This window comes from Chlorocebus sabaeus, chromosome 20 (genome assembly GCF_047675955.1).
Source record: "Chlorocebus sabaeus isolate Y175 chromosome 20, mChlSab1.0.hap1, whole genome shotgun sequence".
NCBI classification, from domain to species: domain Eukaryota; kingdom Metazoa; phylum Chordata; class Mammalia; order Primates; family Cercopithecidae; genus Chlorocebus; species Chlorocebus sabaeus.
In genome coordinates, this window is record NC_132923.1 from 130,184,299 (window position 1) to 130,209,863 (window position 25,565).

The 25,565-nt window shown below is 49.4% G+C and overlaps 1 protein-coding gene across 1 annotated transcript in view; it reads left to right on the plus strand.

The window, feature by feature from the left end:
• DNAJC11 (DnaJ heat shock protein family (Hsp40) member C11) overlaps positions 1–25,565 on the plus strand; it is a 71,049-nt gene that overhangs the window by 42,544 nt on the left and 2,940 nt on the right. Inside the window, exons 5-14 of the mRNA XM_007980733.3 lie at positions 7,615–7,743; positions 8,719–8,841; positions 10,029–10,102; positions 15,720–15,909; positions 16,572–16,657; positions 17,023–17,139; positions 22,036–22,191; positions 24,300–24,369; positions 25,158–25,215; positions 25,320–25,462. Of these exons, the coding sequence (XP_007978924.1) occupies positions 7,615–7,743; positions 8,719–8,841; positions 10,029–10,102; positions 15,720–15,909; positions 16,572–16,657; positions 17,023–17,139; positions 22,036–22,191; positions 24,300–24,369; positions 25,158–25,215; positions 25,320–25,462 (1,146 nt within the window). The remainder of the gene's footprint in view (positions 1–7,614; positions 7,744–8,718; positions 8,842–10,028; positions 10,103–15,719; positions 15,910–16,571; positions 16,658–17,022; positions 17,140–22,035; positions 22,192–24,299; positions 24,370–25,157; positions 25,216–25,319; positions 25,463–25,565) is intronic.

A 25,565-nucleotide genomic window follows, 5' to 3' on the forward strand; every position in this document is an offset into this window, starting at 1 on the left:
TAGGACCGGGCATGGTGGCTCACGCCTGTAATCCCAGCACTTGGGGAGGCCGAGGCAGGCGGAACACCTGAGGTCAGGAGTTCGAGACCAGCCTGGCCAACATGGTGAACCCTCATATCTACCAATAATACAAAAATTAGCTGGGTGCAATGGCACACACCTGTAATCCCAGCTACTCAGGAAGCTGGGGCAGGAGAATCACTTGAACCCAGGAGGCTGAGGTTGCAGTGAGTTGAGATTGTGCCATTGTACTCCAGCCTGAGCGACAAGAGTGCAACTCCATCTCAAAAAAAAAAAAAAGACCTTTTTAAATAATTAGCCAGGCACAGTGGCACGCGCCTGTAATTCCAGCTATTTAGGAGGCCGAGGAAGGGATGTCCCTTGAGTCCGAGAGTTCAGGGCAACAGTGAGCTGTGATCAAGCCACCACACTCTAGCCTGGGCAGCAAAGTAAGACCCTGTCTCTAAAAAAATAAAATAAAATATTCAGATTATGTCATTTGTTGAAATATGTTTTAATGAATATTGGTTTTATTATATCAGAGAAACTATAAATAATTTATTCAAAGGTAGTTGAAAAATAAAATATTGGGACAGGCACAATGACTCACCCCTGTGATCCCAGCATTTTGGGAGGCTAAGGCAGGAGGATTGCTTGATCCCAAGAGTTGGCAATCAGCCTGGGCAATATAGCGAGACTCTGTCTCTACAAAAAATACAAAAATTAGCCAGGTGTGGTGGCATGTGCCTATGGTCCCAACTACTTGGGAGGCTGAGGGAGGAGAATCACTTGAGCCCAGGAGTTTGAGGCTGCATTGAGCTGTGTTTGTGCCACTGCACTACAGCTTGGGGAAGATTCTGTCTCTTAAAATAAAATAAAATGTTCTTAAGAAAACATGGCGGCCGGGTGTGTTGGCTCACGCCTGTAATCCCAGCACTTTGGGAGGCTGAGGCGGTTGGATCACGAGGTCAGGAGATGGAGACCATCCTGACTAACAAACACGGTGGAACCCCATCTCTACTAAAAATACAAAAAAATTAGCCACTCATGGTGGCAGGCACCTATAGTCATAGTTACTCGGGAGGCTGAAGCAGGAGAATGGCGTGAACCCAGGAGGCGGAGCTTGCAGTGAACCGAGATGGCGCCACTGCACTCCAGCCCAGGTGACAGAGCAAGACTCCATCTCAAAAAAAAAAAAAAAAAAAGAGTAGGAATCATTATTTGGGGCATGTATCCACAGACTTTTGGTCTGTTCATCAACCTTGTCTGTCTCCAATATCAGTGTTGTGATTATGTGCTGCTATATAACCATTTCCAAACTTGGTGGCTTCCAACAACAATTCCATACTGTCTCACAGTTCTATGGATTGGCTGGGACTTGACTGTGATGGGGTGGTGTTCCCAGGGGTTGCAGTCAGATGGTAGCTGGGTCTCATCTTCTGCAGGCTTGCGGGTCTGCACGTCAGCAGTGGCTTCTGCCTTCATGTCTCATGTACCTCAGCAGAGTTGGCTGGCATCGCTCTCTCCCCAGGCAACCTCTCCCCTCAGGCTTCCTTGCCAACAGCAGTCTCTGGGTAGCTGGACTTAATACGTATTAGCTAGTGTCACCCAGATAGTGCATTTTAGAGACCTGGGCCGAGCTGCAAGGCTTCTCATGAGCTGGTCTTGAAGTCAGCACCATCAAATCCGTGCATTCTGTTGGACAAAAGCAAGTCTGAGAGTTGCTTTTATGAACCCGAGAGGTTCAGGATCAAGGAGAGGGCTCTTTATGAGGGCATGAGTACCCGCAGGCATGGTTCCTTGGGAGGCCTTTGATCTAACTTCCACAGTGTGTCACGCTGTTTTGTGAAGAGTGTATTTCCAGTGTCTTTTTCTTTAATACCATTGCCTACTATCTTTATGAAAGGTGCATTTATATTTAGCAAGTTTTATTTTACTTTGAGACAGTGCCTCATACTATCACCCAGGCTAGAGTGCAGTGATACAGTCACGGCTCACTGCAGCCTTGACCTCCCAGGCTTAAGGAATCCTCCCACCTCAGTCTCCCAGGTGACTGGGACCACAGGCAGATACCACCACTGCCAGCTAATCTTTTTTTTTTTTTTTTTTTTTTTTTTTTTTTTTTTTTTTTTTTTAGTTTTTTTTGTGGAGACAGAGTCTCAACATGTTGCCTAGGCCGGTCTGAAACTCCTGGGCTCAAGCAATCCTTCACCTTAGCCTCCCAAAGTACTGGGATTGCAGGAGTGAGCCGCAACACCCAACCGAAATTTTTGACACATTTAATTGATTCTTCTCTGTGTATCATATTTTTAATTTAGAAAATACTCTCTCCATTCTAAATTTCTTCATATTAGAACATAAAAATATCTTGGCCCAAGTATTTTGACAGGTATCGTCTTTTTAACTTTATTCACAACAGTTTTCTTTGACACATTTTTCTAAATCATCTTTATTTATGATCTTTTGAATGTTTTATCAAATTTAGATGCTACAAAACTGTAGACCTTTTCAATTCCATTTCATTCTAGAACAGAATATAAATTTATCCAATTAAACATGACAGCTCCACCAAGATTCCTACCCAAAATAAAGATACTCCAAAATGCCATTATGGAATTTCAAAATTATATCTCATAAACCGTTTGAACTCTTATTTATTTTGTATGGTTTTTTTCCCCAAAAAAAGATCAGCTTCAGAGTATTTTTCATTACAAGCCTTGTTTTCAGTGATTGTAATTTTTTTTTTTTTTTTAAAGACAGAGTCTTGTTCCGTTGCCCAGGCTGGAGTGCAGTGGCACGATCTTGGTTCACTGCAACGTCTGCCTCCCAGGTAGAAGCAATTCTCCTGCCTCAGCCTCCTGAGGAGCTGGGATTATAGATACACGCCACCACGCCTGGCAAATTTTTGTATTTTTAGTAGAGACGGGGTTTCACCATGTTGGTCAGGCTGGTCTTGAACTCCTGACCTCGTGAGCCGCCTGCCTCGGCCTCCCAAAGTGCTGGGATTACAGGCATGAGCCACTGCGCCCAGCCTGTTGTTTTTGAAACAGAGTCTTGCTCTGTCATCCATGCTAGAGTGCAGTGGCGCAATCTTGGCTCACGGCAACCTCCACCTTTCAAGTTCAAGCAGTTCTCCTGCCTCAGCCTCCAGAGTAGCTGGGACATGTGCCCAGCTAATTTTTGTATGTTTAGTAGCGACAGGGTTTCACCATGCTGGCCAGGCTGGTCTCGAACTCCTGACTTCAGGTGATCCACCTGCCTCAGCCTCCCAAAGCGTTAGGGTTACAGGTATTAGCCACCGCACCTGGCCACAAATTGTTCATATACTGCCGTGCAGTTTTTTTATTATTCAGAATCATCATCATCACAGAGATGTGTTTGTGCTGTTACTCTGTGAATATAAAAATTTGTGAATTTTGACAACTACAACTTCATTTTCCATGGGTAGAGTACCACAGCTTGTTTTGACACAATTATACATTATGTATCACTACAACTAATTCTAAGGATGTTTCTAGTCCATGGGTTTCTTGATTTAATAAAAATATTTTTTACCATAACACTATACTGCCTCAAAGTTGGTATTTGAATATCACCACAAAAAAAAAAAAAAAACACGTTTACCTTCAATGTGGAACTTTTAAATTGAGTTTATAGTAGCATTTATAATGTCAGGCGTTTCACTCTCAACAGAAATCAAGTAATTATTAGGGTTAATACATTTTCAGATTGAAGCATCTGATAGAAAGCTAGCACTGGCCAGGCACGGTGGCTCACGCCTGTAATCTCAGCACTTTGGGAGGCCGAGGCAGGCGGATCACGAGGTCAAGAGATCAAGATCATCCTGGTCAACATGGTGAAACCCTGTCTCTACTAAAAATACAAAAATTAGCTGGGCATAGTGGCGCACGCCTGTAGTCCCAACTACTCGGGAGACTGAGACAGGAGAATTGCTTGAAACCGGGAGGCGGAGGTTGCAGTGAGCCGAGATTGTGCCACTGCACTGCACTGGACTAATGGCTAATGTCGCCTGATGACAGAGCGAGACTCCATCTCAAAAAGAAAAAAAAAGCTAGCATCATTAACAGTTGGGAAGTTGGGCTAATAGGGCAACCAACACAGAAACAGCTGTTGCTTTATCTTTCATTTGTGCATTGCAGACCTTGAAGTGGAAATGTGAGTGAAATTAATGTAGAGGAACTACCATTTGATCTAAATGAAAAATGATTTTCACAGTTATATGTAAATACACCTGCTGCTACAGCCCACTTTCCGGCACAGTCTTCTTGGAGGAATGACTGACCGTTGACGCTGGTGCTTCTCCAGCAGATCTGAGACTTGATTTTCACGTGCTCAGAGTTAGCACTTTGGATGGTCAATGTGGAAAAACAGTTTATGCGACTTATAAGTTCATCAGCTCTCTGGGAAAATGGAAATTTAATACTCAGTGTCAGCCCTGCCTGAAGAGTTTATTGAAAAAGAAAGCATCGCCAAACAGCAACAAAAACCTGTAGATTTATATCAAGGATTTCCAGATTCAAGCCACTGCCTGTTTTCCTGTGGCCTGTGAGCTAAGAATGGGTTTTGCATTTTTTAATGGTCAAGAAAAACCAAAGGAAGAGGCCTTTGTGACATATGAAAGTTACGTGAAATTCAGATTTCAGCTTCATGAGCAGTGTTGTATTGGAACACAGACACACTCAGGCATTGACTGTTTATCTGGCCGCTTTCCCATTTGAGTAGCAGAGATGAATTCCGACAACAGGCCGTATGGCACCAAAAATCTTCACTCTGGCTCTTCACAGAAGACATGTGCAAAGCCTGACGGGTATCCTTCAACAGGCGACGGAAACATCGTGGCAGCGGTGCTCAGAGTGCTCTTTGACAGGCTCCGCAGCACAGGCCACCTGTGTTCCCCACACGTTTTCATATATAGTTGGAGTTTCCTAGGGATGTGGCTGACCAGTGGGCTCAACAACTTCAGCTGCCCCACACGCCAAGACTCTGGCCGCCACCGGCTACGCCACATGGACAGCAGCATCTGATACTTCCCCACGACCAAGACCAGGAGTGAGCTGCACCTCACCACTGCGTCAGTGTGCAGCACACATGCCCAACCTAGAAAGGGAGGTGCGTCCTACAGTTCATCTGCAAAGAAATGGGAAAAGAGTGGTGGAATCTCACTGGTCAGCTCCTAAAGGCACTGTGCGTCTCACACATTAGATGAGACCATGGCAGATGCTAGAAATAAAGTGATGGTCCATCTGCAAAATGCACTCTGACATAAAAGTGAAAAATCTGAGCTAATGGCTAAACCAACAGAAACAACAGATTTAAACCCCACCTGTGACACTCCATAGACTACCCAAACACCACCCTGTCTGAACTCACCTGCCATTGCCCCTCTGCTCCAGCCCTAGAGACCTCCTTGCCCCTCCACTGGGTGCCCACGAGGGCCATCCTCATTTGTGTCTTTGTTCCCACGCCCCCTTCTCAGAGGTCCCTTTCTTGACCACTTAAAACACTCTCTTGGCCGGCCGGGCACGGTGGCTCATGCCTGTAATCCCAACAGTTTGGGAAGCTGCCAAGGTGGGCGGATCACGAGGTCAGGAGATCAAGACCATCCTGGCTAACACGTGAAACCCCGTCTCTACTAAAAATACAAAAAATTAACTGGACGTGTTGGCGGCTACCTGTAGTCCCAACTACTTGGGAGGCTGAGGCAGGAGAATGGCATGAACCCGGGAGGGGGAGCTTGCAGTGAGCCGAGATTGCACCTTTGCACTCCAGCCTGGAGAACAGAGCGAGACTCCGTCTCAAGAAAACAAAACAAAACAAAAACCACTCTGTCAGGCTACTTATGGGGTGATAGAAATGTTCTGTGTCTTGATTTTGGAGGTAGTTTCACCAGCGTATACATGTCAAAGACTCATTGAATTGTGCATTTCAAATGGGTGCAGTTTATATTGTAATACAGAAATTAAACCTCAATAAATTGTTTTAGCTTGGGTGCTGTGCCTCACGCTTGTAATCCCAGCACTTTGGGAGGCTGAGGCGGGCGGATCACCTGAGGTCGAGAGTTGGAGACCACCTGACCGATGTGGTGAAACCCCATCTCTACTAAAAATACAGAATTAGCCGGGCATAGTGGTGCATGCCTGTAATCACAGCTACATAGGAGACTGAGGCAGGAGAATCGCTTGAACCCGGGAGGCGGAGGTTGCAGTGAGCCTAGATCATGCCATTGCCCTCCAGCCTGGGCGACACAGTGAGACTCCATATCAAAAAAAAAAAAAAAACAAGACCGGGCATGGTGGCTCACGCCTGTAATCCCAGCACCTTGGGAGGCCAAGGTGGGCAGATCACGAAGTCAAGAGATCGAGACCATCCTGGCTAACATGGTGAAACCACATCTCTACTAAAAATACAAAAAATTAGCCGGGCATGGTGGTGGGCGCCTGTAGTCCCAGCTACTCGGGAGGCTGAGGCAGGAGAATGGCGTGAACCCAGGAGGCGGAGCTTGCAGTGAGCCAAGATCGCGCCCACTGCACTCCAGCCTGGGCGACAGAGTGAGACTCCATCTCAAAAAAAAAAAAAAAAATACAAGGCCGGGCGTGGTGGCTCACGCCTGTAAATCCCAGCACCTTGTGAGACCGAGGTGGGCGGATCACAAGGTCAGGAGATCGAGACCATCCTGGCTAACGTGGTGAAACCGCATCTCTAAAAATACAAAAAATTAGCTGGGCGTGGTGACGGGCGCCTGTAGTCCCAGCTACTCAGGAGGCTGAGGCAGGAGAATGGTATGAACCTGGGAGGCAGAGCTTGCAGTGAGCCGAGATTGCGCCACTGCACTCCAGCCTGGGCGACAGAGCGAGACTCCATCTCAAAAAAAAAAAAAATGTTGTTGTAATGGGCTGCGAAAGTTTAATTTAAAAAGTGTATGTGGCCGTGGTTTTATATACTGGATTAAGATATGTGTCCATTTTTAAAGTTGTGACCATAAAAGAATAATAAACATTGATTTTCTGCATAACAAGCATTTTTATCAGCAAAATTTTAGCTTAGAATTCCTTGAGCGAATACACTTCTGTTTCTCAAACTTAATTCTCAAATTAATTTGAGAAGGATTAATTTTTAAGTCTCCCATTTGTTCATAATTTGTGCTGCTTTATCTTCGAAGGTATTTTTATTTAAAGAGTTTTAGGGTAGTTTTGCGGTGTACGGTGTTTACCAAAAAATATTTGATCCATGTAGCTCATTTCTAGGTTGCTTTATGCATTCACGGGCCTGTTTGGTCTCTGAAAATCAAACTGCGTTGCTCTTCTTTGACTAACACTTTTGTCTTTGGCGTGTCATTGCTCTGCAGACATGCAGACCAGCTCTGCTGGTCAAATGATGTTTTCTAGCTCCGGACGTCTGTGGTGCTCTGCAGTTTGGTTCGGACTGTGACATTCATGCTTTGTGGGCTTCCTGGTGGCGTGTCCTACCTAAACCCAGTGAACCCTGAAGTCGAATGACCTGTTCAATTAAAGCAAGCTGAATGTTGAAGTGTAGCATTGTCTTTCATTCCACAAATACCACCCCTTCTGCTGACAGCTTGTTTTTCTGCCCCAGGGAACGATCAGCGTTGGAGTAGATGCCACTGACCTTTTTGATCGCTATGATGAGGAGTATGAAGATGTGTCCGGCAGCAGCTTTCCGCAGATTGAAATTAATAAAATGCACATATCCCAGTCCATTGAGGTAAAGCACACAACCACCTCTCCGAGTACTGCAAGGGCTCGAGTTAATGAGGCACAGCACACCAAGCAGCTGGAACGAGAGTCTGCCCAGGGTTTTTCTCATCTTTATTTATGAAAGGATGCAATTAGCCACTTAAAAAAGAAAGCGCTTCAGTCCCAGCCGCGTGTTACCGCTGTGCTGGTATGTGAGCCAGCAGGAGTGTGGGCTGGGGCACTTGGCTCCCAAGGTCTTGGGCCTTTCCAGCAGAGGGTGTTAATGGTCTGGGAGAAGTAGAGGCCCAAGGTCATGGGGTTCTGGGAGAGAAAGCAGACCTCTGGATCATTCTAACCACTGATTTTAGTTTTAAGGCAAATTCTGCTACGTGCCGCAAGGCTATAGCAGGTCCCATCCTGAGCCCTGGGCACACGAAAATGTCACCATTCTGCCCACTATTTGAATGTGGCAAGGTCAGGCCATTCTCCTGAGTGTTTATGGTAGATCTTTGTCTCCTCAGCTCATTAATTTATTCTCCGTTGCATCAGCCAACAACATGGAGTCCTAACTTGGGGAAATTTGCCCCCTCTTGGAACTCCCTGAGTCAGCTGATACAGAATACGGCCATGGAAAAGTCTCCAGTCCCCCCAGACCCCTGATGGCAAGCAAGGACAGGAGAGGCCCCAGGTGTACCATGAGGGATGGCGCACAGTGAAGTCCCTGCGCTGATACCGCTGGGACATGCAGCCCCATGTTTCCCCTGGTGGTGTGAAATTTGCCCATTAAAGCTTTTGCAAAGCAGATTATCCTGTGGTCACATGCAGACCAAATAACAAAGCGAAAGAAAAGTCAAGCTGTTGCGGCAGTTCTGCATCCATGTGTGCTTCTGAACAGAGGAGTCGTCTGCACCTTTGGCCTTGGACTCAGTGCGTTCTTTAGGCTGCTGCCACTGGCACTTCCTGCTGTTTTGATTCATTCATTACCAGCAAATATCATTTTTAGGCACCCTTGACAGCAACAGACACAGCCATCCTCTCTGGAAGCCTCTCAACCCAGAATGGAAACGGAGGAGGTTCCATTAACTTTGCGCTCAGACGAGTAACTTCGGCAAAGGGATGGGGAGAGGTAAGAATGTCTCTTGGCTGAGTTGTGTTGTCCATGCAAAGTCTTATTTCTGAACATTTACACTCTCAAAGCTCACCCTCAAACTCACCCAGGGGGCCCTGTTATTGTAAAATGGTACCAAGTGTCAAACTTCCATCAGTTGACTGGTCCTAAAAGAAAAATAGGTCTCATAAGCCTGGCCAACATGGTGAAACCCCGTCTCTACTAAAAATACAAAAATTAGCTGGGCGTGGTGGCGCCTGCCTGTAATCCCAGCTGTTCGGGAGTCTGAGGCAGGAGAATCACATGAACCCGGGAGGCAGAGGTTGCAGTGAGTCGAGATCACACCATTGCACTCCAGTCTGGGGGACAAGAGCAAAATTCCATCTCAAAAAAAAAAAGATAAATAGGTCTCATATCTGAGAAGTCCTGTCAGTCTTCCTCAGGTTTCCTATGAGACAGCAACTTCTAGAAATCTAGCCTCTGAAACTCAGTGTTCCCTTGAGCAAAAAGCCTGTGGGCTCTTTTTCCTGCACAATTCAGAAGGCAGGTGCTCTCTCCAGTGCAATGGTTCACTGATTGGTGGCCATTTAACAGCCAGTTCTGCCGAGCAAATTGAGCTGCATCAAATTAACATTGAAGAGTTGCTTGAAAGTCACCCAGACTAGTAAACACGGCAGCCAGGCTCAGCTGTGACTTCCAAGGCTACGCGAGTGTGGAACTGCTGCTGGGCTTTTAACATCAGACCCCTGAGGACCACCCCAGTCACCTGGGAGACATTTTCTCAGGATGAAAATAAAAAGGAGTCAGCAGTGCATGCGGAGGGGCGGGGGGGTGGGGGGCGCACACCTGACCACAGCAGGTGCTCTGCAGTTGGGGGCGCTGCACCGGGAGCGGTGGGGAGCCGGCTGGTCTCCTGACCTCAGCCTGGGAGGCAAGGATCAGAGGTGAGCAGTTTTTTTCTTTGGAGGGACACCAGTGAAACGTGCCATTGAAACCTGGGTCTCCTTTGGATCTGTGGCAGCAGACATTTCCATTTGGCTAAGGTTAAGATGAAACATTAACAATCTTCCACCCCCTTCTTTTAGAGCCCTGGCAAGCCCAGTGAATTGAATGAAGGAATTATACCCAGAGGTACATACCTGAGCCTGGGTTGCTGCTATGAGATAAAACACCACTAACGCCTTCTCTTTTTCCTTTTCAAACAGTTGGAATTTGGAGCTGGAGACCTGCAGGGACCTTTATTTGGTCTCAAGCTGTTCCGTAATCTCACACCAAGATGGTAAATATGAGAGACAGCAGCTCCTCTTTGGTGGTCTTTGTTGACTTAGGAGACTAGAACTGTGTTCTTTTTATCACGGCGGTTGGCACTGTCTTGTCTGTCCTACAAGGTCACTGCGTACATCAAGGGCAGGTGCAGCACTGGCGTGAAGCCCAGGCAGTGTGCAGGTGGGAAGAGGTGGGATTGTGGGGGCGGACCCTTGTCCCAGCCCCGGCCAGGCTGCACCATCCAGGCCTCACACCTCCTTCACCTGTGCCACGAGGCCGCAGAGAAAGAGTGCTTTCAGAGAGAGTTGGTCAGTGGACCGAAACACTTACAGACTTACGGATCATTCCGTTGTCCCAGAGAATGACAGACTGCCTCATCATCAGGTTGATTGACATATGCCAGAGACGGAGCCCCCAGCCAGCCTCTGCTTCCTGTCGTCTCTGCTGCTGCCATGATGTCACACTCCTAGAACTGTGTATCCCTGTGCCTTGTAGAACAACAGCAGTGTCTTCGTTTCCTATATGGTGGGGGCAGTGATGTCTTTGTGAGCTCAGATAAAAGAATTGGTAGAGGGTAAATAATACCTCTTTCTTCCAGGGGAGGATATAGCTGAAGGAGTCCTAGAATGGAGTATACGGAGTTTATTTTTTGTATTTATTTATTTTTGAGACAGAGTCTTGCTCTCTTGTCCAGGCTGGAGTTCTGTGGCGTGATCTCAGCTCACTGCAGCCTCTGCCTCCTGGGTTCAAGCGATTCTCCTGTCTCAGCCTCCCGAGTAGATGGGACTACAGGCATATGCCACCATGCCCAGTTATTTTTGTATTTTTAGTAGAAACAGGGTTTCACCGTGTTGCTCAGGCTGATCTCGAACTCCTGACCTCAGGTGATCCACCTGCCTCAGCCTCCCAAAGTGCTGGGATTACAGGTGTGAGCCACCGCACCTGGCCTATTTTATTTTACTTTTTCTTTTTTAGAGATGAGGTTTTGTTCTGTTGCCCAGGTTAGAGTGCAATAGCCCAATCATAGTTCACTGCAGCCTTGAACTCCTGGGCTCAAGCAGTCCTCCTCCCTCAGCCTCCTGAAAAACTAGCATTACAGGCATGTGCCAACATGTCTGGCTCATTTGTTAGTTTTTTTAGAGAAAAGGTCTCTCTGTGTTGCCTAGGCTGGTCTCAAGCTCTTGGATTCAAGCAGTCCTCCCACCTCGGCCTCCCAAAGCACTGAGATTAGAAGCATGAGCCACTTCACCAAGCCTGGAGTACATGTTTTTTGTTTTGAGACAGGTCTCACTTTGTCACCCCAGCTGGAGAATAGTGGTGCAATTTCAGCTCACTGCAGCCTCAACCTCCCAGGCACAGGTGACCCTCCCAGGTAGCTGGGACTACAGATGGGCACCACTATGCCTGACTAATTTTTGTAGAGTTGGGTTTTGTAGAGTAGGGTTTCGCCTTGTTGGCCAGGCTAGCCTCTTAACTCCTGACCTCAGGCGATCCTCCCGCCTTGGCCTCCAAAGTGCGCCTAGGCACAGTGGCATGAATAACTTCCTTATCAAACATATACTCTAGGCTGGGCATAGTGGCTTATGCCTATAAATCCCAGCACTTTGAGAGGCTGAGGCGGGAGGATCACCTGAGGTCAGGAGTTCGAGACCAGCTTGGCCAACATGGCGAAACCCATCTAATAAAAATATAAAAATTAACCAGGCGTGATGGCGCTTACCTGTAGTCCCAGATACTTGGGAGGCTGAGGTGGGAGGATCACTTGAACCCAGGAGGCGGAGGTTGCAATGAGCCAGGATCACACCATTGTACTCCAGCCTGAGCAGCAGAGCAAGGCTGCCTCAAAAAAAAGAGAAAGTTATTACACTTCCAATGAGACATGTGTCTGTGTGCCTGCCAGGCTCTGCAGGGGTTGACCTAATCCCTGCCCACTAGTCTGGTCATTTGTCTGTGGGGCATGGGGCAGGGAACACAGGCAGGCTTGCAGGCCAGCCTGTTGTAGGGAGAGCAGGAAAAGTGTTGAGAGGGAGCCTGCGAAACAGGAGGGTGTGGCCTGTGGGGCAGGCAGAGGCTGCTTAAGCAGAGGCACCAAAACAGTGCTTCCTGGCCGGGCGCGGTGGCTCAAGCCTGTAATCCCAGCACTTTGGGAGGCCGAGGCGGGTGGATCATGAGGTCAGGAGATCGAGACCATCCTTGCTAACACGGTGAAACCCTGTCTCTACTAAAAGTACAAAAAATTAACCAGGCGTGGTAGGCGCCTGTAGTCCCAGCTACTCAGGAGGCTGAGGCAGGAGAATGGCGTAAACCCGGGAGGCGGAGCGTGCAGTGAGCTGAGATCCGGCCACTGCACTCCAGCCTGGGCGACAAAGCGAGACTCCATCTCAAAAAAAATAAAAAATAAAAATAAAGCAGTGCTTCCAAACACACAAAGAGGAAAAGGAGCCTGTGTGACTCACACCTGAAATCCCAGGGTTTTGGGAGGCCAAGGTGGGAGGATTGCTTGAACCCGGGAGGTTGAGGCTGCAATGAGCTGAGACTGCACCACTGCACCCCACCCTAGGTGACAGAGCAAGACTGCCCCGAAAAAAATAATTTAAAAAAAGGTGGAAGGAATGCGGGACATGCTGCCATGGGGCATCACGTGGGTGCTGCTCTGCGTCATTGGATTCACCTACTGCGTCTGAGAAGGGGACCGGGATTCAAACTTAGAAGAGAACAGCAGGGAAACCGCATCTGTACACACATCAGTGTCCTGACCCTGTCTTCTTAGATTGGTCACCTCAGATGCTGGTTAGAAGCTGCCTCGGGGGCTGGGTGTGGTGGCTCACGCCTGTAATCCCAGCACTTTAGGAGGCCAGGTGAGATGATCACTTGAGCTCAGGAGTTTGAGACCAGCCTAGGCAACATGGCAAAACCTTGACTCTACGAAAAATATAAAAATTAACCAGGCATGGTAGCACACACCTGTAGTCCCAGCTACGTGGGATGCTGAGGTGGGAGGATCGCTTGAGGTCAGGAGGTCAAGGCTGCAGTGAGCCATGATGACACCACTGCACTTCAGCCTGGGTGACAGAGCAAGACCCTTTCTCAGAAGAAAAAAAAAAAAGAAATGCTAGTTGGGCGTGGTGGCTCACGCCTGTAATCCCAGCACTTTGGGAGGCAGGCGGGTCGCCTGAGGTCAGGGGTTCAAGACAAGCCTGGCCAACATGGTGAAACTCTGTCTCTACTAAAAATACAAAAATTAGCCAGGCGTGGTGGCGGGCACCTGTAATCCCAGCTACTCGGGAGACTGAGGCAGGAGAGTGGCGTGAACCTGGGAGGCAGAGCTTGCAGTGAGCTGAGATCCGGCCACTGCACTCCAGCCTGGGTGACAGAGCGAGACTCTGTCTTAAAAAAAAATAAAAAGAAAAAGCTGCCGTGGGTCCTATGAGGGAGGGGACGGGGAATTGAGGTGTTGCAAGCCCCCCAGGTGATTCTTAAGGTTACACAAGCTTGGAAGACACTTTAATAAGGAAAATCTTCTGGCCGTTTTGTCTGCTCAAGCCTCAGTGTCTGTTCATGGAGTGGCCACCAAGAGTCTGAGGTGGACTGATCATCAGTGCTTACAGGCTTGGAAACTGAATTTAGTGCTGCTGCCCAGAGCTTATTAGACTTGAGCAGATTTAAACGGAAGGACGACTGATTTATAAACAAGGGGATGATGTGTGACCAAAGATGCCGGTTTCTTTTTTTTTTTTCTTTTCTTTCTTTTCTTTTTTTTTTTTTTTTGAGAGGGAGTCTCATTCTGTCACCAAGCTGGAGTACAGTGGCGCAGTCTCGGCCCACTGCAAACTCCACCTCCCAGGTTCAAGCGATTCTCCTGTCTCAGCCTCCCGAGTAGCTGGAACTAACTACAGGCACGCGCCACCACGCCTGGCTAATTTTTGTATTTTCAGTAGAGACGGGGTTTCACCATGTTGTCCAGGATAGTCTCCATCACTTGACCTTGTGATCCACCCGCCTTGGCCTCCCAAAGTTCTGGGATTACAGGCGTAAGCCACCGCGCCTGGCCTACCAGTCCAGTTTCTTAATATATAGTGACCAGATTAGTTATGGATGTCGGCTAACCAGAGTTCTCTAATCCTTGGATCAAGTTGCAGATGTTCCTTGATTTATGATGGAGTTACGGCCCAATAAGCCAATATTTTGACTCATTAAGTCAAAAATAACAACCTGTTGACTGGGCACGGTGGCTCACACCTGTAATCCCAGCACACTGGGAGGCCGAGGCGGGTGGATCACCTGAGGGCAGGAATTCGAGACCAGTCTGGCCAACATGGTGAAACCCCGTCTCTACTAAAAGTACAAAAAATTAACCAGACATGGTGGCAGGCGCCTGTAGTCCCAGCTACTCGGGAAGCTGGGGCAGGAGAATCCCTTGAACCCAGGAGGCAGAGGTTGCAGTGAGCTGAGATCACGCCACTGCACTCCAGCCTGGGCAACAAGAGCGAAACTCCGTCAAAAAAAAAAAAAAAAAAAAATCGACCTGTCCAGGCTCAGGTGATCCTTCCTCCTCAGCCTCCCAAGTCGCTACGACTACAGGACGTGCCATCAAACCTGGCTAATTTTGTGTATTTTTTGTAGAGATGGGGGTTTTGCCTTGTTGCCCAGGCTGTTCTCGAACTCCTGGGGTGAAGCAATTTGCCTCCTCAGCCTCCCAAAGTGCTGAGGTGACAGGTGTGAGCCAGTGAGCCTGCCTGCTGTTATTTTAATGGTATAAACATCACCTCTAGAGCTTAGAAAGGAGAGAAAGAAACTTAGGCAATTGATGTTGAGCTCTTCATTAAAGAAACCAGCTGTTAGTTTACCCTTCATCAGCTTGAATGAAGTGTGAATTTTGTTGTTAGTAAAATGAAATACCCCTTTTCCACCAGAAGATGGGGCTGGACTCCCTTGGAAAGAAACTGCAGAGGCTCTTTTCGGGAACCGGTTTCCTGTGCTCGCTTTGCCTGTAGTTTCTGTCACTAGTACCCAGCTGTCGGTGTACATCAAAAATCATAGCAGCTCCAAAAATATACTGATGCCTCCACCCAGAAATTCTGGTTCCATAGCTCTAGGGTGTCCTCTAGGTAAGTGATTCTCAAACTCTACTGCATTTTGGAATCATTGGGACACTTCGCACTCCAGGCCCGCACTGAGGAAATCAGCATGCCGGCGGAGAAGCCAGCCAGCCGTGATTTGGGGATGAGCTGGGTGATTCCAGCGTGCAGTAGTTTGGGCACCACTGTCTTGGACTACTTAATTTGAGACCCTCCGTAGGTGATTCTGAGTCGCGCCCCTCGGCCCCCATTCATTCTAGCTCGAGTGGGGTTGCACCTGCTGGCTTAGGAATGCAGTCAGTCAGGTGCCTCTTTGGTTGTAGCTAAAGTTAGGGCGGCTGAGGGGAGTCGAGAAGTTACTGGGAAGATTCTGGCTAGGACCCTCCCTGCCGCTGTGTGGACAGAGGCCTAACCTGCTTTTTTTTTTACTGGGAGCTGGCCCAGGGATGCATAGACGTGACAGTAAGGTCTTAGCCAGGCAGAGAGGAAGTGACAAAGAACAGCTGAGAGCAGGTGCCATCCAGGACCTATTCTGTCTGTGTGTCTCTCCAGCTTTGTGACAACAAACTGTGCTCTGCAGTTTTCATCCCGTGGAATCCGACCCGGCCTGACCACCGTCCTAGCTCGGAACCTAGACAAGAACACCGTGGGCTACCTGCAGTGGCGATGGGGTATCCAGTCAGCCATGAACACTAGCATCGTCCGGGACACTAAAACCAGCCACTTCACTGTGGCCCTGCAGGTGAGCCAAGCAGCCATCGTTTCCTGCAGACAGAGCTCTGGGCGGACCCCTCCTCCCAAGCACTCAGTGCGCCCCTTAAATCCTGCGTTCTGATCACCACTAAGTCTCAGCCCACGCAGGGCCCTGAGGGGCAGGCTCTCGGTGCTCACACTCGAGTGACCCTAGTGGAACCTTCCATTATGAAATGCAGTTGCCTTCGGGCGCCTAGGGCAGCTGTGTCAGATCATCCTAAAGCAGAGCAACATCTTAATGTCTGGTGGGAGCAGCCCGTGGAATCGGGGGTGGGCACATGAAGCCCCACAGCAGAATCTTGCCCTCGGACACCCCTGTGGCCAGGCCAAGGCTAGTGCATGAGAAGCCGCCCCACACGGGCCACTGCTCCTTGGCTCTCACCAGCCGCTGCCACCTAGGAGCACAGGCTCAGTGTCGCCAGAGCTTTTATTTCCTGTGAGAAGCTAGAACACTGGGTTTTCTGTGAAGTCTTCCAGTTTTTAACTACTGGCTGCTAATAAACCATCGTGTACTCGGTGTGGCTGCCAGACCGTGACCTTTGCCTTAAAGGCCTGTGTGCAGCAGATGCCCTGAGCTAATGGGAGGGCAGATACCCCTCCCCACGGAGTCGCACGTCGCAGCCATGCATCCTTGCACCCCTGTCTCCCCAGCTGGGAATCCCTCACTCCTTTGCACTGATCAGCTATCAGCACAAATTCCAAGATGACGATCAGACTCGCGTGAAAGGATCCCTCAAGTAAGTCCTGGCCTGGCTGGCGTGGAAGCACGCTGGCTGTGCATGCGGGTCTTCACGTGGAGCCAGTTGCTGTAAGATACCTGCTCATGGGAATATCTACGTGTGTGTGACATTTTTGGAGAGCTTCCTATTTTGAGGCTGTGGGGGATTTACCATTACCGTCCTGGCCCTTGAGAAGCTTCGAGTGTCATGGAAGAACTAGACCATGGGTGTCCCGACTTTCTTCTGTCATGAATCTGCTCCCTGGGGCTCGAGGAGGCTGGAGGGAGGGAAGGGACAGGTACCTGGCCTCTTCTCAAATGACAGCTGCTGCTGAAGTGATGAATGAGGGGGACACAGGCACAGACCGCGTTCTCTCCCTGCAGAGCAGGCTTCTTTGGGACGGTGGTGGAGTACGGAGCCGAGAGGAAGATCTCCAGGCACAGCGTCTTGGGTGCAGCTGTCAGCATTGGAGTTCCACAGGGCGTTTCTCTCAAAGTCAAGTAAGTTGAACTCAGGCCTCTCCGGTCAAGGAATGCCTGTCACCTTCACTCAATCAGGCTTTATCCAAGTTAAGGCTGAAATAGCCTTTGCATTGTAATTTTGTTCTTAAGGACACCATTGCTTGGCTGGTGGCTCATGCCTGTAATCCCCGCACTTTAGGAGGCCAAGGCGGGCAGATTGCCTGAGGTCAGGAGTTCGAGACCAGCCTGGCCAACATGGCGAAACCCCATCTCTACTAAAAATACGAAAATTAGCTAGATGTGGTGGCACGTGCCTATAATCCCAGCTATTTGGGAGGCTGAGGCAGGAGAATTGCTTGAACACGGAGGCAGAGGTTGCAGTAAGCTGAGATCGAGATCGCACCACTGCACTCCAGCCTGGGGGATAGCAAGACTCCGTCTCAAAAAAAAGAAAAAAGCCGGGCGCAGTGGCTCATGCCTGTAATCCCAGCACTTTGGGAGGCCGAGGCGGGCGGATCACAAGGTCAGGAGATCAAGACCATCCTGGCTAACACAGTGAAACCCCGTCTCTACTAAAAATACAAAAAATTAGCTGGGCGTGGTGGTGGGCGCCTGTAGTCCCAGCTACTCTGGAGGCTGAGGCAGGAGAATGGCGTGAACCCAGGAGGCGAAGCTTGCAGTGAGCCGAGATCGCACCACTGCACTCCAGCCTGGGTGGGAGAGCGAGACTCCGTCTCAAAAAAAAAAAAAAATACGGCCTGGTGCGGTGGCTCAAGCCTATAATCCCAGCACTTTGGGAGGCCGAGACGGGCGGATCACGAGGTCAGGAGATGGAGATCATCCTGGCTAGCACAGTGAAACCCCATTTCTACTAAAAAATACAAAAACCTAGCCGTGCGAGGTGGCGGGCACCTGTAGTCCCAGCTGCTTGGGAGGCTGAGGCAGGAGAATGGCGTAAACCCAGGAGGCGGAGCTTGCAGTGAGCTGAGATCCGGCCACTGCACTCCAGCCTGGGGGACAGAGCGAGACTCCGTCTCAAAAAAAAAAAAAAAAAAAAAAAATACAGCTGCTTGTTTTTGCTGAGTAAGCAAATTTCAAGGAGTGCATAGTTCCAACTCTGAGTGAGGTGTGTGTCTGAGCTCCAGCAGCCACCCAGCAGCCTCGGCTGATGTCACAGGATGGCAGCCTAGCAGCCCAGGCCTCCTGGAGTCACTGGCCTGGTAGCTGTCACCCAGGCACAGCATCTCCAGTAGCAGCTGCTGTGCTGATTCATCCCTCTCACCAGGGGTTTTCATTGGCACACACACCCTTGCTCCACCTGAATCTAGTCACTGTCTTCTCCTTAGTTCCTCAAAAGAGTTGTCTGTTTTTAGCCAGGCGTGGTGGCTCACACATGTAATCCCAGCACTTTGGGAGGCCAAGCGGGCAGATCACAAGGTCAGGAGATTGAGACCATCCTGGCTAACACGGTGAAACCCCATCTCTATTAAAAATACAAAAAATTAGCCGGGCGTGGTGGCGGGCGCCTGTCGTTCCAGCTACTCGGGAGGCTGAGGCGGGAGAATGGCAGTGAATCCAGGAGGCGGAGCTTGCAGTGAGCCGAGATGGCACCACCGCACTCCAGCCTGGGCGACAGTGAAACTCCGTCTCAAAAAAAAAGAGTTGTCTGTTTTCGCTTGCGTCCGTCTTCTTTCTTTGTAAACCCGCTCCAGTCAGGCCTCTCCAGAAAAACCAGCCCTCTCGGTCATCAGTGGAGCACCCTCCCTCCTGTGACAGACCAGAGGGTGATTCTTCTTCAGCTCACTTGGTCTCTGCACCTGCTGCCTCGGTGGCTATTCCCTCCTGCCCTCATGGCCTCTCTGCCTCGAGTTACAGGATACCACGCCCTGCTCTGGCTTTCCGTACCAGATGGCTGCTCTCTGTGTCCCAAACTTCTAAATGGAGGCACCACTGCAGGGCACAGCCCTTCTCTCTCCAGACTCACTCCCAAGCAGTCATGTCCAGCCTCGTGGCTTTCATGCCCTGAGGACTGTCACATTGCAAGCGCCAGCTTGGACCAACCCCTTAATCTCCAGCTCATATATGCATCCAGCTTTCTTTTCCTAATCTCTACTTGGATACCTAACAGCATCACTAACGTCACGTATCCAAACAGAACTCTGTCCCTCCCTGTGTCCCCAGACTCGCAGGTGCTTCAGAACCTGCTCTGCCTGAAGTCCTTCCCATCTCTCTCTCTCTTTTTTTATTTTATTTCTATAGAGAGAGTCTCACTTGGTTGCCCAGGCTGGTTTTGAACTCCTGACTTCAAGCAGTTATCCCGCTTCGGCCTCCCAAAGTGTTAGGATTACAGGTGTGAGCCATAGCGCCCAGCCTTCTTTCCTATCAGTAAATGAGAGCTCCAGCCTTCTACTTGCTCTGTCCAAAAACCTTGGAGTCAGCCTCGATCGCTGTCTCTCACACACTCCAAATCAGACATATCTCAAAATCATCTCATGAACATGTACTCCAAAAGTGTATCCCCAATCTGGCCATTTCTCAACCTCACTGCCGCCACCCTCTTTGTCTTAGTTACACAGCTGAACCCCTCTCCCTCCTTGTGTCTGCTCTCCGTAGGAGTCCTTTTTAAAATTGAAGGCAGTTCACGTCTGTCTTCTGCCTAAAACCTCAGAGATTCCCTCAATTCCAGCCAGAGGCCAAAGCCCTTCAGAGACTTTGGAGCCTGCAACGCCCTCCGCGATGTAGTATTTCTCCCCCAACTCCAGCCATCCCGACCCCCTGAGCTGTTCCTGGCACACACCAGGCCCCCTCCTGCTTATGAGGTGGCCTTTGCTATTTCTCAGTCTGCAGATAAATATGTGCCCATTTCCTTCATTCCCTGTAGGTATCTGCTCTCTGCTCAAATGTCCCCTAATTCACCTTGTATACATAGTAGCCCTTTCCCTTGCCCCAGGTGATCCCCCCACCATGTTTAGTCTCCGGCGAACCAGTCTCCATCTGAAGGGCCATCTCCTCCACTCCTCATCAGAAATAAGCCCTTGGACTTGGTCCATTTGATTCTCATCTGCACTTCTAGAGCTTAAAACCCATCCTGGTACTTGATAGGAACTCAGCGAGTGAATAAAAGTGGATCACAGCTCAGTTTTGGAAACAAAAGCCAAATCACATACCAAGATCAGAGTTGGCATCAGCCATCTCTCCTCAGATAATATTCGAAGGCTCAGTACAGTGGCTCATACACTTTGGGAGGCCAAGACGGGAGGATCCCTTGAGCCCAGGAGCTCATGGTGGTAGTGAGCTCTGACTGTGCCTCTCAGCCTAGATGACAGAGACCCCATCACTTCAAAAAAAAAAAAAACCTTTTGTCTTGAGGTCTACTTTATCTGTTATTATATAGCTCTTTTAGCCTTCTTATGCTTACTATTTATTTTTTTGCCCATTCACATTTAACCTATCTCTGTTTATATGTGTGTGTGTGTGTGTGTGTGTGTGTGTGTGTGTACATATATATATATATATATATATATATTTTTTTTTTTTTTTTTTTTTTTTTTTTTTGAGACAGAGTTTCGTTCTTGTTCCCCACACTGGAGTGCAGTGGCACAATCTCAGCTCACTGCAACCTCCACCTCCCAGGTTCAAGCAATTCTCCTGCCTCAGCCTCCTGAGTAGCTGGGATTACAGGTGTCTGACGCCACACCCAACTAATTTTTGTATTTTAAGTAGAGACAGGGTTTCACCATGTTGGCCAAGCTGGTCTCAAACTCCTGACCTCAAGCCATCCGCCTGCCTCGGCCTCCCAAAATGCTAGGATTACAGGCGTGAGCCACCACACCCGGCCAGGTTTTGAGTGTTTTTATCAATTCTGGAATTGCTTTTATTCTGGAAGGGTCTGGTCAGGTATTGTCAGTGGCTACTCAACAGTTTTTCTTTTTTTGGCTTTTCAGCAGTTTGTGATGTATATAGATATGGCTTTTGTTGTATTTATCATGCTTGGGGTTTCCTAAACTTCTTGCATCTGTAAATTTCCTTTTCATCACTGGGACTCTAATTACCAATGTATTAAACTTAACACTCTTCCATGGTTTTCTGACATTGTGTCCATGCGTCCTCAGTCCTTTTCCTCTTTGTTCTTCATACTGGATACTTTCTTTCTTTCGTTTTTTTTTTGAGACGGAGTCTCGCTCTGTCACCCAGGCTGGAGTGCAGTGGTACAATCTCAGCTCACTGCAACCTCTGCCTCCTGGGTTGAAGTGATTCTCCCGCCTCACTCAGCCTCCCGAGTAGCTGGGACTACAAACAGGTACCACCACACCCGGCTAATTTTTGTATTTTTGGTAGAGACGAAGTTTCACCATGTTGGCCAGGCTGGTCTCAAACGCCTGACCTCAGGTGATTTGCCCAACTCGGCCTCCCAAAGTGCTGGGATTACAGGCGTGAGTCACCATGCCTGGCCAAATTTTTTTATATGTGGTCCAGAGTTTACACATTGGTCCAATAGGAGCTACTCGGCCACCACTAGAAGCAGAACCTCCTTAACTGACTAACTTTTGTAGTCTTCACCAACTTCTTTGGAAACCTCAGTTAAGGACTGAGATGTGACTCTCCAGTGTCATCTGGAGGAGCCCATTCCTGTCCTCTCCAGCCTATGACCGAATGCTCCTGTAGGGGACGTTGACCCTGTGAAGTGTTCCTGTTGTTGCTTTGACTGGAGGTCAGCAGATATGGGATCTTTCTTCTGTCACAGTGTCAGATCCATCAGCCAGACTTTGGAAAAGGAGGCCAGCAGAAGGCGGTGGACTGTGAAAGGAGCAGACTGCAGCCTCCTTTAACTCGCAACTGTACACAGCACAAGTTCTCCTGTGGCTAACACCCCATTGCCCTTCCCTGGAAAACCTGATTCATCTTGGGTGTTTTGTTTTTTGTATTTTTCCGCAGGCTCAACAGGGCCAGTCAGACATACTTCTTCCCTATTCACTTGACGGACCAGCTGCTGCCCAGCGCCGTGTTCTATGCCACCGTGGGGCCTCTAGTGGTCTACTTTGCCATGCACCGTCTGATCATCAAACCATACCTCAGGGCTCAGAAAGAGAAGTGAGTTGACACATCATGGGCATGTCACTAGCCAGCCCTGTGCCTCAGTTTCCTCACCCTTAAAATGGAGGGGATAACAGAGCCTACTCCATCGAGTGATGAGGAAAACTTGAGTTAATTAATGCATGTAAAGCGCTTAGGCTGATGTCTGGGCCACGATTGGTAAATGTTAACTATTTCTCATTGTCAGTAGTTGGGCTGCTGTTATGTCTTCATTTGTAATTCCTGCTCTTAGAAAGGACTGGAGTTTATAGAAGTGTTGGGCCTCGGCCAGGCACGGTGGCTCACGCCTGTAATCTGAGCACTTTGGGAGGCTGAGGCAGGTAGATTACCCGAGGTGAGGCATTCAGGACCAGTCTGGCCAACATGGCGAAACCCCGTCTCTATTAAAACATAGAAAACTTAGCTGGGCGTGGTGGCATGCATGCACCTGTAGTCCCAGCTACCCAGGAGGCTGAGACAGGAGAATTGCTTGAACCCGGGAGGCAGAGGTTGCAGTGAGCCGAGACGGCGCCATGGCACTCCAGCCTGGGCGACAGAGCAAGACTCAGTCTCAAAAAAAAAGGCTGGCGCGGTGGCTCACGCCTGTAATCCCAGCACTTTGGGAGGCCGAGGCGGGCAGATCACGAGGTCAAGAGATCGAGACCATCCTGGCTAACACAGTGAAACCCCGTCTCTATTAAAAATACAAAAAAATAAAATTAGCCGGGCGAGGTGACGGGCGCCTGTAGTCCCAGCTACTCAGGAGGCTGTGGCAGGAGAATGGCGTGAACCCGGGAGGTGGAACTTGCAGTGAGCCAAGATCACGCCCACTGCACTCCAGCCTGGGCGACAGAGCAAGACTACGTCTCAAAAAAAAAAAGTGTTGAGTCTCTAAACCATGGCCTCAAGAAATAAACAGTTTTCCTTTCCCGGCACTGAGTTTAAGAGGAATGTGTTCTGGATTCTTACGTAAGGGGCCTGCATTAACTATAGTGTTGAAAGTCATGGAAACGCAATTTATTTTGCAGTTTCTTAGATAATCCATTGGGGCGTGCCATGAACCCTAAATTATTAGTGCAAGCATCTCTACACAAAACTGAGAGCTGGTATAGATTTGTTACTTTGTAATATCTCATTTAGTAAATAAAGCATTGCACTTAGAGAATCTCTGATAAAGGAATGAATCTCCTCTTCTGGGCCCCTCTGGCCTTTGGATTCAGAATCCTAGTTCCCTAGGAGGCTTGAGGCTTGGAACAGTCTTCTGGGAGGACAGGCATATGCTGACCCCAAGGCCCATACTTTGTTACAGGAAAGCGGATCTCTGTGTCCAAAGTGGTATTAGTTGTTCCTACCAAAAGTCTTATTTAGTAACTCAAGCCTGTAATCCTAGCACTTTTGGAGGCCAAGACAGTAGGATCACTTGAGCCCAGGAGTTCGCGACTAGCCTGGGCAATATAGTGAGACCCCCATCTCTATTTTAAAATTAAATTAAGGGCCGGGCGCGGTGGCTCAAGCCTGTAATCCCAGCACTTTGGGAGGCCGAGATGGGTGGATCACGAGGTCAGGAGATTGAGACCATCCTGGCTAACCTGGTGAAACCCCGTCTCTACTAAAAAATACAAAAAACTAGCCGGGCGAGGTGGCGGGCACCTGTAGTCCCAGCTACTCGGGAGGCTGAGGCAGGAGAATGGCGTAAACCCGGGAGATGGAGCTTGCAGTGAGCTGAGATCCAGCCACTGCACTCCAGCCCGGGGGACAGAGCGAGACTCCGTCTCAAAAAAAAAAAAAAAAAAAAATTAAGAAAAATAATAATCCCACAAGGTTGGTGGGATCTCCTGAAATTCATGTGTGGTGGGGTCTTCTTTCCAAAGAGACTGACAGCGGGTGCCCATCAGCTCGGTGAGGAGGTGGGGCGGAGCCATCTAAGGGTAAAATGAACGCTGCCAGCCTGTGACCGACAGACTTGCCTGAGACTGTCGTGGGAATATTTTTTAAAGTTCTAGAACTGGAACTCCAGTAAGATGACAGACTGTTTGCTGGGCTCAGGTCCAGCACGGGAGGCGCTGTGTTGGCTGGAAGCTGGGCAGCGCCACGCTAACATGGGGCTTGTGTTCCTCTCGCGTAAGGGAATTGGAGAAGCAGAGGGAAAGTGCCGCCACCGACGTGCTGCAGAAGAAGCAAGAGGCGGAGTCCGCTGTGAGTGCTGCTCCACCGTTGCTAAGCGAGGGCTGTAGGGGACACACTCCACACCCCACATGTTGGTCTCAGGCCTTAGATGTCAGACTTCTCTTCTCCAACAACTTGGCCCTCCATGTAGTCTTTACTGTGGGATGCGCTACTGGGCTCTGCAGGCCCTGCCCTAAAGATAGTTACCCTCCAAAGGCATAACAAGGGCTTTTTTAAAGTGGTGAGTGTTGGCCTCTTTTCCTTCTCTCTGAGTGCTCTGCCTTTTACGGAGCAGGAGGGAGCAGGCTTCCTGGGTAAGTGGCGAGCACACTCCCAGGTGGCCGTGGGCCATGTGCATGGCCTGGCGAGCACATGCCTGAGTGGGCAGCACAGCTATGCCCAGTAGAATGGCACCACAGGAGAACACAGGTCCTTTCTCAGGAGGAGCTGAGATTCCAACTCCTCCTGTGAAATCTCTTATTTTTAAAGCTGACAACGCATGCAGTGTTTTTTTATTGGGTCAAGAAATCCCACCCACACATTTATGATCCCCAGAAAGGGAGCTCCCACCGGTGGCCACAGGAGGGTCATGCCGTTTCTGGTGCTTCTCACCTTCTGACCCAGAGCTGCCTGCCGTAGGTCTAGGAGTTTCAGAACGAGCCACTTGGGTAGCAGAGCTGTCAGGGCGCCCACTCCCTTGCTTTCCAGGCCCTGAGCGGGCATGTTGGCATGGACAAGACTGCCTGCCTGTGGCCCTCTGACCAGAGGTGGAGCAGGCCTGGTGGGGCCCTGACTGTGTCATCCTTGTTCTCTGCCAGGTCCGGCTGATGCAGGAATCTGTCCGAAGGATAATTGAGGCAGAAGAGTCCAGAATGGGTGAGAATGTGCCCTCTCTTGGGCCAGGGTGGGCGCTGGGGGTCTCCAAGCGGCACAGGGAGGTGCCCGGAGAAGGCCTTCCGCTACTCGGAGTCTGTCCTTAGGCCTCATCATCGTCAATGCCTGGTACGGGAAGTTTGTCAATGACAAGAGCAGGAAGAGTGAGAAGGTGAAGGTGATTGACGTGACTGTGCCCCTGCAGTGCCTGGTGAAGGACTCGAAGCTCATCCTCACGGAGGCCTCCAAGGTACAGCAGCACCAGCCACCACATGCCACGTGCTCACAGATCTGAACAGGCTGGGCGCGGTGACTCACGTCTATAGTCCTAGCACTTTGGGAGGCCAAGGTGG